Source organism: Pyrus communis, chromosome 2, assembly GCF_041283825.1.
Source record: "Pyrus communis isolate YQ-2024b chromosome 2, ASM4128382v1, whole genome shotgun sequence".
NCBI classification, from domain to species: Eukaryota; Viridiplantae; Streptophyta; class Magnoliopsida; order Rosales; family Rosaceae; genus Pyrus; species Pyrus communis.
Genome location: NC_142566.1, coordinates 18342495 through 18359693, shown reverse-complemented (window position 1 = coordinate 18359693; position 17199 = coordinate 18342495). Strand labels below are relative to the sequence as shown.

Sequence of the window (17199 nt, the reverse complement as noted above, 5' to 3'; positions counted from 1 at the left end):
TGGGATAACTGGTGGCAAGTCAGGGTTATCCACCCCTTTCGGAGGTCGGAAAGACTCACAGAAACATTTTAACCTCCTCATAGCCACAAGTCTGGCTTCCACACCAACATCATGTTTCAAACTCGAGACCTCCAGTTTTTAGTTTTAAGAAAACCTCGTAATCTGCCATTTATCATTGGACCACCAACTCGTGGTTATCGTACCTTGTTCCTCAATAAAGCCTTATTTGAACAAAACGAAAAATATAGTGATAGAATAATAGTGATATTTCTTTAATTATTTTTTATTTCTTTTTGAATAAACGATATTATTTATATTAAGGAAGATGAGGGTGGGCTTAGTTTTACAATGTGCTAGCAATAATGTGATTCAAATTCGCCTTTAGTAAAAATCGAACTTAAAATCTTTTAATTTTTATTATTTTTAGTTGGAGCATTCTACATGAGTTTTTTGTGAGATTTGTGGTTTAAATTGTTTTTTTTTTTTTTTTGTCGATGGTGCCTGATTGACTCTCTGAGGTTACATTGTCAGAGGGAGTATTTAAAAATTAGTGTTTTTTGTTGTTGACAAAACTAGTGTTACATATAAAATTATTTTTTAACCAAATTCAAATTTGTTAATTTTTAATTACTCTCTCTTAAAATGTAATTTCAAGTTCAGTTACGGTATATATAGGTGCAAAATTTTCCAATTTTTATTTACCAACATCATATATATTTTTTTGAGAAATGTCAAGGGGAATCTCTCAAAAGTAGAATTCTTCATGAATTCTCTGTCGCCTCATGTTTTTTACGCAATGTTTAGTAATGTTAGTACGAAAATTGACGTTAAACTATAAGGTGACAGAGAGTAGATGTGGCAAATCAACTTATTAGGTCGTTAATAGATACCTATTAAGATCCATTTAGTTTGATTTCACCTTACACTATTATCACCCCTACTAAACTACCTCTATATTATAGTGATATCAAATTAAATAGTTCTTAACGATACCCATTAACAATCTAATAAGTTGATTTACCACATCTAACAGAGAATCCATAGAGGGTTCCATTTTAAAAGATTCATCTTAATTAATTTTTTTTTTTCACCGTAGGGAGGAGAGGATGTGTGTGTGAGAGAGAGAAACAAAAACAAATAAAAAAAAAATGAAAACTAATGAAAAGAATAAGAAAACTTTGAGTTTTAATGATAAGAATAAAATAAAATGTAAAGTGAATAGTATCAAGATTAACTTTTTAATATAAAAATATGATTTTTCGTTAAAGTAAACAGTATCAAAAAAATTTTGTTAAAATTTCAAAAAAAAAAAAAAAAGTCTGCAGAGGGTAGGATGCACGACAGGAGAGGTGAAAAAAGGTAGTCACGTCACAGAGCACAGGACGAAATTCTGAATGAACCCAAACACAATAAAATGCATAGACACATCGAATCTCGTCCTCAACAATCCTATCCAATCCCTACTACCAAAAACACAAATGTAAGTAATGAGTGGGTGCAAATGTGCCATTTGCAAAATGCTACCTTCCAATAATGGAAGTGGGACGAGGCTGTCATTTGACGATGTTGTCTTCCTCAAGTGCAAACAGGTGTACTCTCTAGAAGGGAGCCCACTAAAAAGTTAGGTTTCCACAATTAAATTAATTTGTAGTACGAAGAGTTGTTTAATTTCTTAAAACACATCTAATGAAGATGTTAAACTATAATGTTAAATTTCATTTGATGAGACATGATAATTTGAAGTTTGATGTTTATTTATTTATTTTTCTTAAAGGATGAGTCAAATTATTTTTTATTATATATTATAGGACCTAATGTTATAGAAATTGTTAAAAATTGTGTAAATTGGTTTGGGTACTGTATTTGATTTGAAGTTATTGGGCTATGTTATAAAATAAAAATAAAAAATGCTTCCATCTCACATACAACTCGTCGGTTGGAAGAAACTTACTGTCTTTTCATTCTATTTGGCACTTTTGACTCTTCTTCAGAGATAGTTTTATAAGTCATTGCAAGATTATTTCTTTTACCAATGTGAGATTATTTTACTTTCATATCCTCACACACCACTCATGTGTGACAAATTTTTAAGTCTAACATGTGGACAACACAAATCGGGTGACTTGGAGCACGTGTGGCTGTTGGTTGTACACGTAAGACAACATGTTCTGATTTCATAAAAAGAGTTGAGGTTACATTGTAAACTCCTTTTATTATTCTTAACGTCTTTTCTTTGTTTCAAACCTACCCTTTTATCATTTGAGCAATTTCTCAGTGTGATCATAACACCGTTGTGGTAGCAAAAATACAATGTCTTCAGTCTTGACGAGATTGTACCCACAAAACAATTAAGCATCTTTGATCAAGGACAAAGCCACGTGCCCACGAGGCAAGGTCAGTCAATGAATCTTTGATGCCTAAGTCAATTTTACTTAAAAGAAAAAGAGTTTAGGGCTTGATTGCGTAGCAAAAGCTTACCAGAAATTGCCGTTACTGATCTACAAATATTGTAACATGTGTAAATTAATAATAGTTATATTTTAAAAATAGTACCATGCGTCCACTAACACCATGTTGGTTTTCACTCCTGATTATTTTTCAAAATTTTGGAGAAAACTTGAGTAGGAATTCTTATAAATGCATAGTTTGTGTTGAAGAGTCTACAAGGACTTATAATCACGGAAGAGGATTCAGTCCGGATTTCTCTTATTAAAGGTCTAGGATCAAGTGATCCGGATCATTAAAATTTAATTCAACGACTACAAACAGGGAGCCTCTCTAAAAGTTATAATAATTGTAGTCGTTGAATTAAATTTTAACGGCCTAGATCACTTGATACTGGACCTTTGATGGGAGAGATCCAGACAGGATCCTCTTCCTATAATCACAAGTGTTATGTATTCATTAGTCAATGCATGTCACTCATCTTCTCACGTGACAAGGAAAGCGCCACAAATTGGAATTTGGATCTTCTCTGGATTTTAGCGTTCGGAACTTAAGGACCAAGAAATTTGGGGCCCTTGATTTGTGTGAAAGAGAAATCGGAGCCCTTGGTTTGTGTGAGACGGGTTAGCAAAATGAGTTATTGGAGATCATTGGATTCAATTTGAATTGTCCAGCTTGCTTGATTCTTGAGCTTCAGACAATGAGATCTGGATAGGAAAATTGTTTCTATATTTTTTCTTGCACCAATCCCACAGCTTTTTCTTTGATTACCAAGGTATAACCACAACTTTAATTTTGCAAAATTGGGTGGTTTACGTATGTAGAAATGAGTTCATGTGACAATATATTAGATATACACACCATAAAAATAAAATACGACTACTAGTAGACAAACATGGTGTTGTCTCCTTTCGTCCCTCCCTTTTTTTTTTTTTTTGTCTTGGTAACAAAAACAAAACAAGATGATACCCACTACCCACCACAGGTCCCAAATAGCAATTTCCGATCTCAATTGTGTATTACCTTATTGTACAAAAGCTTGAACATATGTATAACTTTGGTAATTGGTACCCACTTCCTCTTCTAGAACATAGCCTTCATTAAATGTGGATTATCAATCAAGGAACCCACATCACATTGATGGTCCTACACTTGATTTTAAAGCTAATTTTGGGATTACTTAAACAAACAAACACAAAAGATAGACTTAAGGTGAAGAGAGTGCCAACGAGAGCAGAGGCATATTTGTTAAATTTAGAGATGTCATTGCTACCAAACTACTATGAAGATTTAGTAATTAACTAATTTAAGTTATGGTTACTATAAATAATTTTAATGAAATTTAAGGTGCCTTAACTACAACATATACTTGACATAAGTTTACGTATACCTGCATTTCTAAATAATCGTGTATATGTATACCTACGAAAATTTTCTTAATTACGATATTTGTAATTTCTGCATACTTATGTAGAACTATTTTTAGGCGGAAAATACTAGTGTTATGTTGACGAGGTTTATCCTTTCTTTGTTTTGTTTGTGTTGACACGGTTCATCTAAATTAAACAAGTATGCTACGTCTTATGGTTTTGTATATCCATCTATATGGGTTCATCTAAATTAAACAATTATGTTATGTCTCATGGTTTTGTATATCCATCTATATGGCTTGAATTCGTAGTAAATTCTATTTCGTTAAGAACAGTTGAATCGTTTTTATCACATTTCATATACGTATGGTGCAAAAAAAAATGTCCAACTCCAAGTTATTAAAGAAAATGACTGTTTTTTAAAGCCTATGCTATCGACTCCTATGCTAAAAATGGCCAAGAACTTATGGGCTGGTTCGGATTTGGCCCCATTTTTTGAGGTGTGAGCAGTACAGCTTGATTGTAGGGTTATCCTTTATTTGGCCCATTTTTAAATGAATAGTTTGGGCCTTCCTTAATAGGCTAGGTCGGTCCATGGCCCAGCCCTAAGAGTTGGACCCAGTTTGGCCCGATGTAACTAATAAACTTGGTGTAGACTATTTATCTATAGATAATGTTAGGGCAACCAAAATTTTTAAACTAAATTGTAAATAAAATGATGTGTCACCAATAAGAAACAAACACGTTAATCAATACTTAATTAATAATCCAATCATCTAATCCAATCATCTACAACCACAATATTTGGTTTAAAAAATTTGATCTCCCTAACATTACCCTTTATCTATACTAATACAAGTAATTATTTTTCCCAACAAATTAAATCCTTTAGTCCTAGTTGTAGTTTATAATAATTGAGTAAGAGAATTTTGGTTCAATTCTTAATGGTGACAAAATAATTTTTTAAGCTAAGTAAAGACAGATTATTAGTGGCATGAAACAAACCTCAACATTGTTTTTTTTTTTCTTCAAGGAAATTATTATCAATTTTTTTAGCAAACAATATTAGCTACACTAAGGGAGTGGGGAGTGTCGGAGTGGGCTAAGCCTCACAATAGGCTAGTAATAATGTGGCTCTAATTCGCCATTGGCGAACCTAAGACCTCTCACTTACAAGTGAGGAGGAATACCATTAGTAAAGAAACAGATTTACAAACGAAAGCCCTAGAAACAAAAAAACATAAACAAGCAAAAAAGGGGCCAACTAAACAAACCAGCAAGACCCTAACTAGACAATTGAGGCCCAAAAACAGGAAAAAAAAAAAAAAAAAAAAGGGATTATCAAGAATCCATTGCTATCGCCTCCATCGGAAAAGTGCATCTCGGCCTGCACAAATCCACGTCCACCACTGAACATTGTCTCGCCAATCTCATCTTCCAACCTCGATATGCTTTCTGAGTATAGCCACAAAGTAAAGATAACCAACAATTGAAAGAAATCAGTTGGCTACCAAAAAAGGAGAAAAGAGCCAATCGGCTGGCCCAACCTAGCCAGCCCCGGGCCGCGCCAAATGTTTGAAACCAACAGCTACTTGTTGATGTCAGCTAGCCGTTATATTTGAATTTTTTTTTTCCTATAACTACCTAATCCATTAAACAACATTAAATAACATTAAGTAACATTAAACGACATTAAACAATATTAAGCAACATTAAATAACATTAACTAACATTAACGTAAAATTATTGAGATTTCGGGACATAAAATTATTGACAATCCATAACGTAAAATTATTAAGGTAGTTTAATTTAAGTAACCATATTAATTCAATTAAAATAATAAATTATGTTTGGCCCTATGACCTTTTGGCCCCCTCGGTTGGAAATGATTTTTTGTCACAGGACTATGTTTGGCTTATGGTCTTGTGGCCCCTTAGTTGGAGATGGTAAGAAAAATGACCTGACATTGTTCATTAAAATATTAATTTCTTAGAGGGCTATAAGGCCAAAGAGAGCCATCTGGCCCTCCTTCGGTTGAAGATGGCCTCAAATGAAGGAGGAAAAGGGATGCTAGTAAGGTAAGAAGAGACCCTTGAACTATAAACACCTCACTTTTAAAATTTTGAATTTATCAGTGCAAGTATGTAACGGTGTGAGTGGGTGGTGTCGACTGTTGAGACTCTTGACAAATAGATAACACTAGGGATACTAAATTTTTAAACCAAATTTGCAAACCAAATAATATGTCACCAATAGGAAATAAGTACGTTAATTGATACTTAAAATAATAATCCAATCATAAATAACCACATTAGTTGGTTTACATAATTTGGTTTAAAAATTTGGTCTCCTTAGCATTACCTTTAAAAAAGGGGGTGTGCTATCCAACACTTTTTTTTACTTCTTACACACTTTTTGTTAATTTCTGTCTTTTGATATTTTCCAATCCATCTGATCCAACGACTAAAAATTAAAAAGATGTGTGAAATGTAAAAAGGATGTGTGGATAGCAGACCCTTACAAAAAGGGTGTAGTTAAGTTAGGATTTAGATGTTGTAAACAGATCAAGGATGTGAGATTCATCATTAATTGTACATGTTTTCACATTCAAGTTGTGTACATAGCCGGATTGATATAATTGTGTTTTAGTGATCAATTTAATTGGTCCCAACTGACGTTATATACCCAAATTATTAGTGTTTCTCCGCTGCTAATCTTAGATTTATTTATGTATGTTAAATGCATGTGATGACACAATATTATATGATAAAGATTATATCATATAAAAGATCATGACATGAAGATAAATGAATTCCTTGAATTTTTAAAATTTGACCTTGAGTTTCATTTTTTGATTTTCAGTTTTCATTTTTTTTTTAAAACCGAAAGCTGAAAATATTTACTAAACAAAAAAATACTGAAAATGAAATGATTATCAAACGGTCCCTAAGTTTTCAATCTTTAATTTTTAAAAATGTTCTTTAAATTGTACCACCATTTGAAAAGATGATCAAACATAAGCGAACAAAGCCTCCTAATACACAATCTTACATTGTACTTTACATTTTATCAAATCGAACTGTCTTATTTAAAAACTGAAAAATAAAAAGGGTTTTAAATGTACCTTAAACTATAGCCACTTGAAATGCATGATCTTCAATTGTAAGTTGTATCTTAACGATCGAAATCATCTTATAAAAGGTTTGTTTATTTCCACACACACATTCCTTCAGTGACGAGGAAAGGTTTGCTTAAAGCTTTTAACCCCCTAATTCCTTATTTTGATAGGACTCCAGACTCCTAATTATGCCAGGACTCGATATCCATGGTATAAAACGTTGCTGCCCCCATCCTGCAAATTCAGACAACATAACACTCTAAGGCTGTCAACTTCCGCACACACTCGCTACTCACTCACATTCAACATCATGATTCTGTTAGCACTATTCGCGGTGATTTTCTTCGAGATGGTTTTCAAACTCTCCATCTTGCTCGAGACCCCCTTGAGGAAGACGGCGATGCTGCAGTCTTTGGTCTGCTGCGGTTAAGTTCCTAGCCAATACAATCTTCTACACAATGATCCAGAAGCGCACGACGACAATTTCATCCTCGAAGCCACTCTCATTGCGTTTGCCCTATTTCTAGCTCTTGTGATCGACCAACTGCATCGTCGTCTCAGTTCTCTTGATGAATGTATCGTTTGCAGTTCGAAAAGGTTCAAAGAGTTGGAGGAAGTGTTTGCTAGTTTAAATCTGAGGCTAAGGCACATGAGAAATCAGATTATAAGCGCTGAGAAAATTAAGAACCAGCCTCCTCAACCTTTATGTGACCAAAAGGTTGAAGGCCTCGAGCCAAATAATAAGAAATCAGTTGTTTACTGAAAGTTTGAACAAAATTAATGTTGCAGTCTACATTGAAAGACTGATCATGTCCATTTAGGTAGCTAGAAGAACTATTGACGCAATTAACTGTACAAGTTTTGAGGGTTTTTTTTTCGATTGATGGATAAACAGGTGGATAGTGAAATTGACTTCTTTTTTTCCAAAACTTAATAAATGTACTTTTTTCTCGATGCATGGCATGGTTTTATGTTGATTTATGTTTGCATAATTATTTTAATTTTTATTAACTCGAGCTAAACCTTAAAGTCCGAGCTCATTCAAAAAAAGAGCCGATTCGAACCAACCATTTATGAGTTCGAGTTCAATCCACAATGAACCGAGCTGAGCTTAACATCCCTAGTTTCTCACCAAACGTCTAAAAGACTAAAACTGATAACTTATTCGCTACAAGAGAAAACTTAGCAAAGCCGCCATCTCACCAACGATCTGTCGCGTTTGATGCGTGGTTCGAACTTGGAATCTGCACTCCAAATGAGGGACAGCCCTTTTGCTTGCTGTGTTTGGCTTGCAACACCATTTGGAATCCCTTTCCCCGGAGCTTCTTAAATGGAAGTCTCCTCCTCCAGGCCGTCTCAAAATGAATATCGGCGGAGCTTGGAGTAAGGAGAATGCTGTTGGAGGGGTGGTATCATTATCCGGGATTCTACCGGAAAGTTTGTTGCTGCAAAGGCGCTGAAGCTCTGGCTTTCAAAGAAGATCTTTTGCTGGCTTCGACAAGGGACTTTCACAAATAGTTCAGTTGAGAGTGACTCACTTCAGATCATCTCAGGCTTCGCAGCGCTAAAGGGCACCTCTGTCAACGTCTATCCTATCGGGCACATTGTGGAGGATTTCAAGGCATTGCTGACTCTGTGATCACCGAAGCTTCTATTGCAACGCGTCCGTCGCCAAGCAAACGGAGCAGCGCATCGTCTAGCCCGGTTTTCCCTAATCACTCTCTTATCTGATGCTCTTTTAGAAGACAGCTTAACTTGTAATGTTATATCTTGGTCCCCTCATGTACTGTTCTTCTAGGTAATGAAATGCTCTCTTTACTAAAATAAAAAAAAATTGATTCCCACCAGTCACCATCGATCAATCAAAAAATGAAAAAATTTCACTCTCAACCGTCTCTCTGACTCTTAGATAGACTTATATGAAATAAGCACAACAAGGTAACGGCCCCTCAATCACACCTCGCCAGTATCTTAATTACATGCAACATAATTGATTTGAAACAATACCATCTTGTAATCTCTATTTCATAAAAACTTACATGCACGAAACATGCCCATCATCACAATGGTGCTTCGATCCAATAACAATATCATATTGATAACTTATTTCAAGTAGATTACTCTCTTATTTAATACATCATGTTCCCCCATCGCCTCGCCATGAAATCATAAATGCCTCGCACACTCAGTCAAATTAGTTTGGGTAAATTACACAGAACTACCTCAATTATAGGTCGAACTACAATCGCATACCTCATGTTTAAAACATGACAATGTCATACCTCAACTTATGATTTTGTTGAAATGTCATACCTATATGTTAATTTTTCTATTAAATGCTGATGTGACATGAGAGGGATCCACTATTTTGCTAATTAGAATAAAAAATTAATTAATTAATAATAAATTATTTGTTATTTATTTAACAATTAAAAAAATATTTAAAACAAACAAACCTTTCTCTACCTTTTTTTTTTTTTTTTTTTCCCCCAGAAACCGTGCTTTCTCCTCATCTCCCCTTCATCCTCCTCCACCCCCTTCTTCCTCCTCCGTCCCCTTCATCCTCCTCTTTAAACACAGGTTTCTGATCTTTTCTAGCCCGCTTCAACTGACCCAGAGAACGGCCATATTTTCCCTCAAACTCTCCCTTTCTCTCCCAATGCTCACGATCTTTTCTTCTCTGTGTTCACAAAGACGCCGAGTCCCAGAGAAAGGCCATCACTAGACCACCACCATAACCGTGTCACTCTCTCTTATTTTCTCCCTCAACGCTCAACTCCCTAGTTTCTCTAACCTCTCATCTTCTTTGTACAACAACATAGATGGACTAAACCCTAAACTACCTCGTAGTTTTCAGATGAAAATCCATCAATTCCTGGTCAGATTGGACGAGACTTGGACCACAGATCACTTCCCCTTCATCTTGAGGTTCAGATTCGAGCATGGGAGACTTGAATTTGCCTCGATTTTGCGAGAAACCAAAAGCCCAATTTTAGGCTGACAACCTTAGGCCATTCTCAAGCCATTATCCGGCCACGACTTGGTGTAAAAAGGGTATATTTCTACTCTTTGATCTGTGATCTTCGTTTTGAGATAAATTTCATGTGTTTTGGTAGAGATTTTAGGGTGAACGGAGCAGAAATGCTGGTGCCCCTTTTTTGGGGCGCGTTAGGAGAGAAGGGAGAGTTTGAAGGAGAGAGATTGGGATGAGGGGGTCCAAAAATTATTTGTTTATAATGAATATTAATTGTTAAATAAATAACAAATAATTAATTATTAATTAATTAATTTTTTATTCTAATTAGTAAAATAATGGGCCAAGCTCATGCCACGTCAGTATTTAACAGAAAAATTAACAGAAAAATTAACAAAGGTATGACATTGTAATGAAATCATAAGTTGAGGTATAACATTGTCATATTTTAAACATGAAATATGAGATTGTAGTTCAATTATAATTGAGGTACTTTTGTGTAATTTACCCAATAAATTTTTAAATCTTCTGTTATTTATCATGTAGCGCGGTCGGGATGACCAGGGCGGTTTCTCTGCAGAATTAAAATATATAAATCTCCGCAGGCCCGCAGCTGAAAAACCAAAACAATTTGCCAACACCACCACCAGTAGTCAGTCCACTGCATCAGTATACACCCCAAACCATCATCCATGGCCTCGATTTTCGTTCCACAACCTCCGCTCCTCCATCTATCCAAGCCGTCGGCTTCTGCTCCGGGCGATCGGACGCCGTGCTTGCCGCTGGTAACCCGTCCCGGTCAGAGGCTCTTCCTGGTATCCGTCGCCACTTTGGGGGTTCGGAGGTCCTTCAATGTCGCATCCTCCGCCACCTTCGTGCCTAATTCCGTACCGGTATCTTCTTCGTTCCCGTTATGCAATTCGAATTTTCATCTGATTAATTTGATCAGAATTTGTAATATATTAGGGTGATTGATTCCTTTGTAGTTATGAACACGAGGATGAAATTTTTGGAAATGTGATTGCTGTCAAGCTTGCGCACTTGTTCATCTAATTAATTTGATCAGAATTTGTTTACTGCATTGGTATGTCTGATTAGAACTGGATAATTTATGATCGAATTGCCGCTCTTTTGCTTGATATTGTTGTGCAGGAGAAAAATGGAGTTCTTACTGTTGGCGATTTTATGACGAGAAGAGAGGATTTGCACGTGGTGAAGCCTACAACGACTGTCGACGAAGGTATTTGTTGTATTTGCATGAGATGACGCTTCGTCGCGTGTAATACTTGTTTTTATAGGTTTTTCATTTCTTCTGATGGATCTGTGCCTACAGCTATAGAGCTTCTTGTCGAAAACAGAATCACTGGTTTTCCGGTGATAGACGATGACTGGACACTGGTAGGTGCTCACTTATATATCATTGAGCTTCTTTGTCACATTTATAAATGATTGTCTAATTAAACTAACTTCAAGTTTCCATGTATTTATTTAAATTCCAGAACCAGACTTACCAATGATTGCCAATTTATGACGTTTGAAATTCATGTGGCCAAATCTTGTCTTACTTAAAACAAGCGTTACCCCAAATGATCTGATGTGAGCTTAGTGTAGTTACATTGTGCAACTGATGTATAATGGTACTCTGTTGACGCAGGTCGGTCTTGTCTCAGATTATGACTTGTTAGCACTGGACACTATTTCAGGTAACTAAATATGTTTGTTGATCTTCATTTTTGTTTCTTTATGGAATTAAGCTGTATAATTCATTTTTTTTCTTAAAGATTTCACGGCCTTCTTTTCTCTCAATTTCACATTCATTTGATTCATTACCGTACTTGATAGTGCTAGGCTACCCCTTGAAAAAGGGTAATCTGAATTTTGTGAACTAAGTTTGTTTGACAAATTTATTTGCTTAGCAGAGAAGTATTGTTTTGGCTGGTACGCATTGTAAGTATAGATTAGCTTTTTGAGGAAATTGAAGTATACGTTATTTATTTGTTTTTCAACATTGAAGCTAATTAAAATATGATGTGATTTTCTTCCATAAAAGGGAGCAAAGGCGGAGATGATGATGTTGAGGGGGATGAGTGGTATAAAGATACTGAGTGTAGAATAGAAAATGAAAATTCATGTGACGAGTCCCAACAAGTATGCGATTAGGATCCATGTAACCAAACTCAAAAGGTTGGGATTATGGTTAAGTTTAATATACAGAAATGTAAATGCGAATCATGCTGTACTGGCTTTGGCAAGTAAAGAATTAATTTTAACAAAAAAGGGGTTTTAAAGGGGGTGAATCAATATTGTATGAATAAAAAATGGAATCTTGGGCATGAATCTTGTATTAGTACAAATCTCTTGGAAGAGGGTCAAAATGTTAAATTTACCTGTATAATTTGTATATCAAATTTACTTGAGATGCAAAGGTTTGTCTAATTTCTTTTACATCCTATTTGGAACTTCATCAGAATAAGGAATTCTCTGCTTCAGTTCAGCTTCATCTGAGTTCTATATTAAGCATTACTATCTGGAACCGCCTTTGCCCTTAGAATTCAATTTATTTGTTAGGGAAAGATTTGGATGTTCATACAGATACCAGTCCAACCAAATTAGATTTGATTTGTCAAGGATTCAATTTAATTTTCTCTCACACTTTCTCTCATTCCAAAAGTAGCCCTGCATTCCCTCTTGTTTCTGCACTTTTATCTTCATTCTCCACAGAGCTCTCTAGGTTCTTCAATAATCTATTGGTTTTCATTTTTCTCATTGAAATCGAATGAATTTTGCTTGCATTATTGCGTCTACATGATGTCAAAGACGTAAGAATATATGGCTAGTTATGTTGGGGCATTGTTTGATGAAAAAATTGAACCAAATTATTTGTTTTTGCTTAATATCTGTTGGTGTTTGGAAATTTAAATTAAAAGTTCCAGTCTGTGATACTGTTGCGTGCTACAACAGCTCTAGTGGGCAACTGTTATGTAGTTCGAGAGGTGTAATATTGGGACCATATTCATTTGTTTCCTCTGTTTTAAACAATAGTGAAATCAACTTAATTATTCAATTTAGTTTCAAACAGATAACATGAAGTGAAAATCAATTATACTCAAGTTTATTTGATTGACCTCAATTCAGTTTTAGATAGAATTGCTCACAAATGATGTGTTAGGTTGTGGATTAACTTCTTCTATGTCCAATGATCGGGTTGGTCATCTCTTACATAGTTGATAATACAAATCATTCGAATATTTCACCTGATAGGTAGCGGAAGAACTGACAACAGCATGTTTCCAGAAGTTGACAGCACTTGGAAAGTATGTGATATTTTATATATCTTTTACCTTTCTCGATATTTGTCTTATAATTTTATATGAATTTTAGTAGAATTAACATATGATCTCGGTAATGGGAATGAATTTGAGAGGAGGGTTTTAATAGTTTCTCAAACTTGTATATCCCCATAGTGGCAATTGATATATCAAAAGGCATGGTGCTTTTTGCTCTAGAATTTCAAATTGGCGCATTGCGAAGCATCTTTGAAGTCTAACCAGTAGTTTTCCTTTTTCTGCAACAATAATTTGTCTTACAAAAATGCTTATATAACTGCGTTGTGGTTGCAGACTTTTAACGAGGTACAGAAATTGCTCAGTAAAACCAATGGTCAGGTGGTGGGTGATGTGATGACACCAGCCCCAGTTGTCGTTAGTGAAACCACTAATCTTGAGGGTGTTGCTAGGTATGCTTTTCCTGCTCTACTTTTTCCCATTATCGGCCTCTACCCGGAAACAATTAACTTCTGTTATATGATGGCAGAATGTTGCTCGAGACAAAATATCGCAGACTTCCAGTTGTAAATGAAAGCGGCAAGCTGGTAAGAGATGCATTCTTTTTCTCCGTCTTCGTAATGATCTTTCAACAGTATCTCTGATATGCCATTGTTTGTTATCTGAAGATTGGAATTATTACAAGAGGAAACATCATAAGAGCCGCCCTTCAAATGAAACATGCTAGTGAATCGAAAACATAACACGCAGACACATTCGTATCAATATCATTTCCAGATGTTTATGGTGGAATCACAGAAGACGTCGGAGGAATTGGTCTGCTTTTTAGGTTCAATTTCGACAAAGGATTTGTATAAATCAGCAATGAAATTGTAATAATAATAAATAACACGGAATCAGAAAGAAAATAACGATGCGTACGTTTTAGTATAGGAGGAATGTGTTGAAGTTGTTAAGATTTCCTAGCCGTTAGGATTAGGTTTCCTAGTTTGTATGATTGTTTTCAGTAGTTGTTAATAATCCCTATTCTTTAGGGACAAGTTGTTTAGTTTGCTTCGTATTTTAGTCGTGTTCCACGTTATTAGGTGTAACATCCCACATCATCCAGGGGAGTGGATCATGTAAGCCTTATATGTATATTTCCATCTCTACCTAGCATGAGACCTTTAGAGAGCTCACTAGCTTCGGGTTCCATTGGAACTTCGAAGTTAAGTGAGTTCGCACAAGAGTAATTCCATGATGGATGATCCACTGGGAAGTTTTCGTCTGAATTCCCAGAAACAAAATCGTGAGGGCATGGTCGAGGCCTAAAGCGAACAATATTGTGCTACGGTGGAGTCAAGCTTGGGATGTGGTGGGGCTCGGGTTAGGATGTGACAATATGGTATCAGAGCCAATCCCTGGTCGGTGGTGTGTCGACGAGGACATCGGGTCCCTAAAGGGGGTGGATTGTAACATCCTACATCGCCCAAATGAGTGGATCATGTAAGCCTTATATGTATATTCTCATTTCTACCTAGCACAAGGTTTTTTGGGAGCTCACTGGCTTCGGGTTCCATCGGAACTCCGAAGTTAAGCGAGTTCGCGCGAGAGTAATCCTATGATGGGTGACCTATTGGGAAGTTCTCGTGTGAGTTCTCATAAACAAAACTATGAGGGTGTGGTCGGGGCCCAAAGCGGATAATATCGTGCTACGGTGGAGTTGAGCCCGGGATATGGTGGGGGCCCAGGTCGGGATGTGACATTAGGTTTGTTAAAACGTGGGCTGCTTATTTCTTGCTTTCAGTTTTCTTGTAAGGCTATTTAACGCCATTGTTGCTCTTTCAATTGAATAATAGATATTCTCCTAGGTATTGAGTGCACAAACAAACATTTATTTACAAGTTTTCTTAAGTGTTCATTCTCATGTTCTAACATCTGGTATCAGAGCCCAATAACGGGGCCTGATCGAAGCTAGTTTCATCGTTCAACAACAACACCACGGTTGAAAGTAGCTTTGTGCAACCTACAATTCTGAGGTTTGATGGACACTATGACCACTGGAGTATGCTCATGGAGATTTCTTGCGCTTCAAAGAATATTGGAGCTTGGTGGAGACTGGGATTCCTGCAGTAGCAGACGAGGAGGATCTCGGTGATGCACAGAAGAAGACCATTGATGATCATGGGCTGAAAGATTTGAAGGCTAATAACTATTTGTTCCAGGCTATTGATCCATCAATTCTGGAGACGATACTAAAGAAAGATACTATGAAGGACATTTGGGACTCCTTAGGGTGTGTTTGTTGCACCAGACTATCTTGGACTGTATTAGCTTCAGGGACTAAGCTGGATTGACTTAGAATAGACTAAGCTGGACTAACTTAGTGAAGCATTTGGTGCAGTATCGGACTAAAAAACAGGATAATTAATAAACTATAATATTTTATTAAATTAATGCATATATAGTAATATTTTATATTATTTAATGTTTATTTAATAATATTTAATGTTTTTCATGCATATTTATTCCCCTTTTACTTTACTTCAAAGAGACTACCCTCCAGAACTATCTTTTCTTTTCTTCTCCCTCTGGCTTCGCCCCATTTCTTCTTTCCTCCATATTTTTCCTGCAAAACGCAGGTGTAAAGTTCATTGCAAATCCTTCAAAACAAGCTCATCCTCTTCACTCTCTTGCCGCTATTAAGCATTTCCACCTTCCTCATCCTTTTTTTCCCAAAAATTTTTCAGATCTCTCTCCTTCCTCTGATACATGCGTTGGCTTCTCCACCTACAAAGTCATATTATAAATTTCTGGCAATGGGTGGATTTTGAATTTCGGATTGGATTTTTTTTTTTGTTTTTTTTTTTTTTTTTTTTTTTTTTTTTTTTTTTTTTTTTTGTGGTTGGATTTTGAGGTTTGGGCAGTAGGTGGAACTTTGTTTCAAATTTGAGAGGTGATTAAAGGGTTTTGCAGAGGTACGCTTGCAGACGATGCAACTGGCAAACAGAGCATGTTTGAGGATGGGATTAGCAATCCCATACATATTGGGGGTCCTCACTAAGACTACCTAGTGAAGGACTTAGTCGATGCGAGTCCGACCCTGGTCTCATTAATGTTAATCCTTGTTCGCATCAAACACCGACTAGCAATCCCAGTTAAGCTAGTCCAATTGAAGGAAGTTTAGTGAGGGCAAACAAACGCCCCCTTAAGGTAGAAGTACCAAGGTACAACACGAGTCAAGCATGCACAACTACAAGCTCTTCGAAAGAGTTTGAAGTTCTGCACGTGAAGGAAAGAGAATCAGTGAATGAGTACTTCGCACGGACTCTCACCATAGCTAACAAGATGAGGATTCATGGGGAAAAGATGGGATATGTGGTGGTCATCGAAAATATTATGAGATCAATGACTCCTAAATATGACTATGTGGTGTGCTCTATTGAAAAGTTTAATGATCTCGACATCTTGTCCATCGATGAACTCCAAAGTAGCTTGTTAATGCACGAGCAGAGAATAAGCAGGCACATGGTGGATGAACAAGTTCTGAAGGTGACTCATGAAATCCAGCTAGGTGGGAGAGGTGGACGCAACGGTTTCAAAGAAGAGGACGAGAGATGGGTAGGAATAGACCTGACAAGTCTACCCTTGAATGTTACAATTGTCATGAACTTGGGAATTTCCAGTGGGAATGCCCTAAGAAAGGGAATGATTCAAAAGGTTTCTACATAGAGACAAGTGAAGAAATGTTGTTGATGGCTTATATGGATATCGAGGAAGCTGACAGAGAGGAATTATGGTTCATGAATTCGGGATGCAGCAACCATATGTGTGGCAAGAAGGTGATATTCACATACCTTGATGAAACCTTTAGGAAATCTGTGAAGTTAGGGAACAATTCAAGCTTGGCTGTGTTAGGGAAGGGAAATGTTCGTATAGAAGTCAATGGGATCATGCAGGTCATCACTGGGGTATTTTATTTGCCGGATTTAAAGAACAACTTACTTAGCATTAGGTAGCTACAAGAGA

General features: G+C 36.3%; 2 protein-coding genes across 2 annotated transcripts; both read left to right on the top strand.

Annotated features, from left to right (window-relative positions):
- The first annotated feature begins 9424 nt into the window (after positions 1–9424).
- On the top strand, positions 9425–14239 carry LOC137748599 (CBS domain-containing protein CBSX1, chloroplastic). Its single transcript, XM_068488768.2, has 9 exons — positions 9425–9987; positions 10454–10800; positions 11060–11147; positions 11241–11305; positions 11562–11610; positions 13169–13221; positions 13528–13643; positions 13721–13778; positions 13860–14239. The coding sequence occupies exons 2-9, from the start codon at positions 10600–10602 to the stop codon at positions 13932–13934; spliced, it is 705 nt and encodes a 234-aa protein (XP_068344869.2). The 5' UTR covers positions 9425–9987; positions 10454–10599; the 3' UTR covers positions 13935–14239.
- A 2300-nt stretch (positions 14240–16539) lies between these two features.
- Positions 16540–17189, top strand: LOC137747850 (uncharacterized). Its single transcript, XM_088678674.1, has 2 exons — positions 16540–16722; positions 16857–17189. Exons 1-2 carry the CDS (start codon positions 16540–16542, stop codon positions 17187–17189), a joined length of 516 nt encoding a protein of 171 aa, XP_088534800.1.
- The last annotated feature ends 10 nt before the right edge of the window (positions 17190–17199 follow it).

What these genes read in the sequence shown, in the direction of transcription:
- LOC137747850 (XM_088678674.1), top strand. Translation starts at nt 16,540, where the DNA reads ATGGGATATGTGGTGGTCATCGAAAATATTATGAGATCAATGACTCCT. An exon ending in TGGATGAACAAGTTCTGAAG is followed by an intron (nt 16,723 to 16,856) that starts GTGACTCATGAA and finishes GGGAATTTCCAG; the next exon opens with TGGGAATGCCCTAAGAAAGG.
- LOC137748599 (XM_068488768.2), top strand. Translation starts at nt 10,600, where the DNA reads ATGGCCTCGATTTTCGTTCCACAACCTCCGCTCCTCCATCTATCCAAG. An exon ending in TAGACGATGACTGGACACTG is followed by an intron (nt 11,306 to 11,561) that starts GTAGGTGCTCAC and finishes CTGTTGACGCAG; the next exon opens with GTCGGTCTTGTCTCAGATTA. An exon ending in TAAATGAAAGCGGCAAGCTG is followed by an intron (nt 13,779 to 13,859) that starts GTAAGAGATGCA and finishes TGTTATCTGAAG; the next exon opens with ATTGGAATTATTACAAGAGG.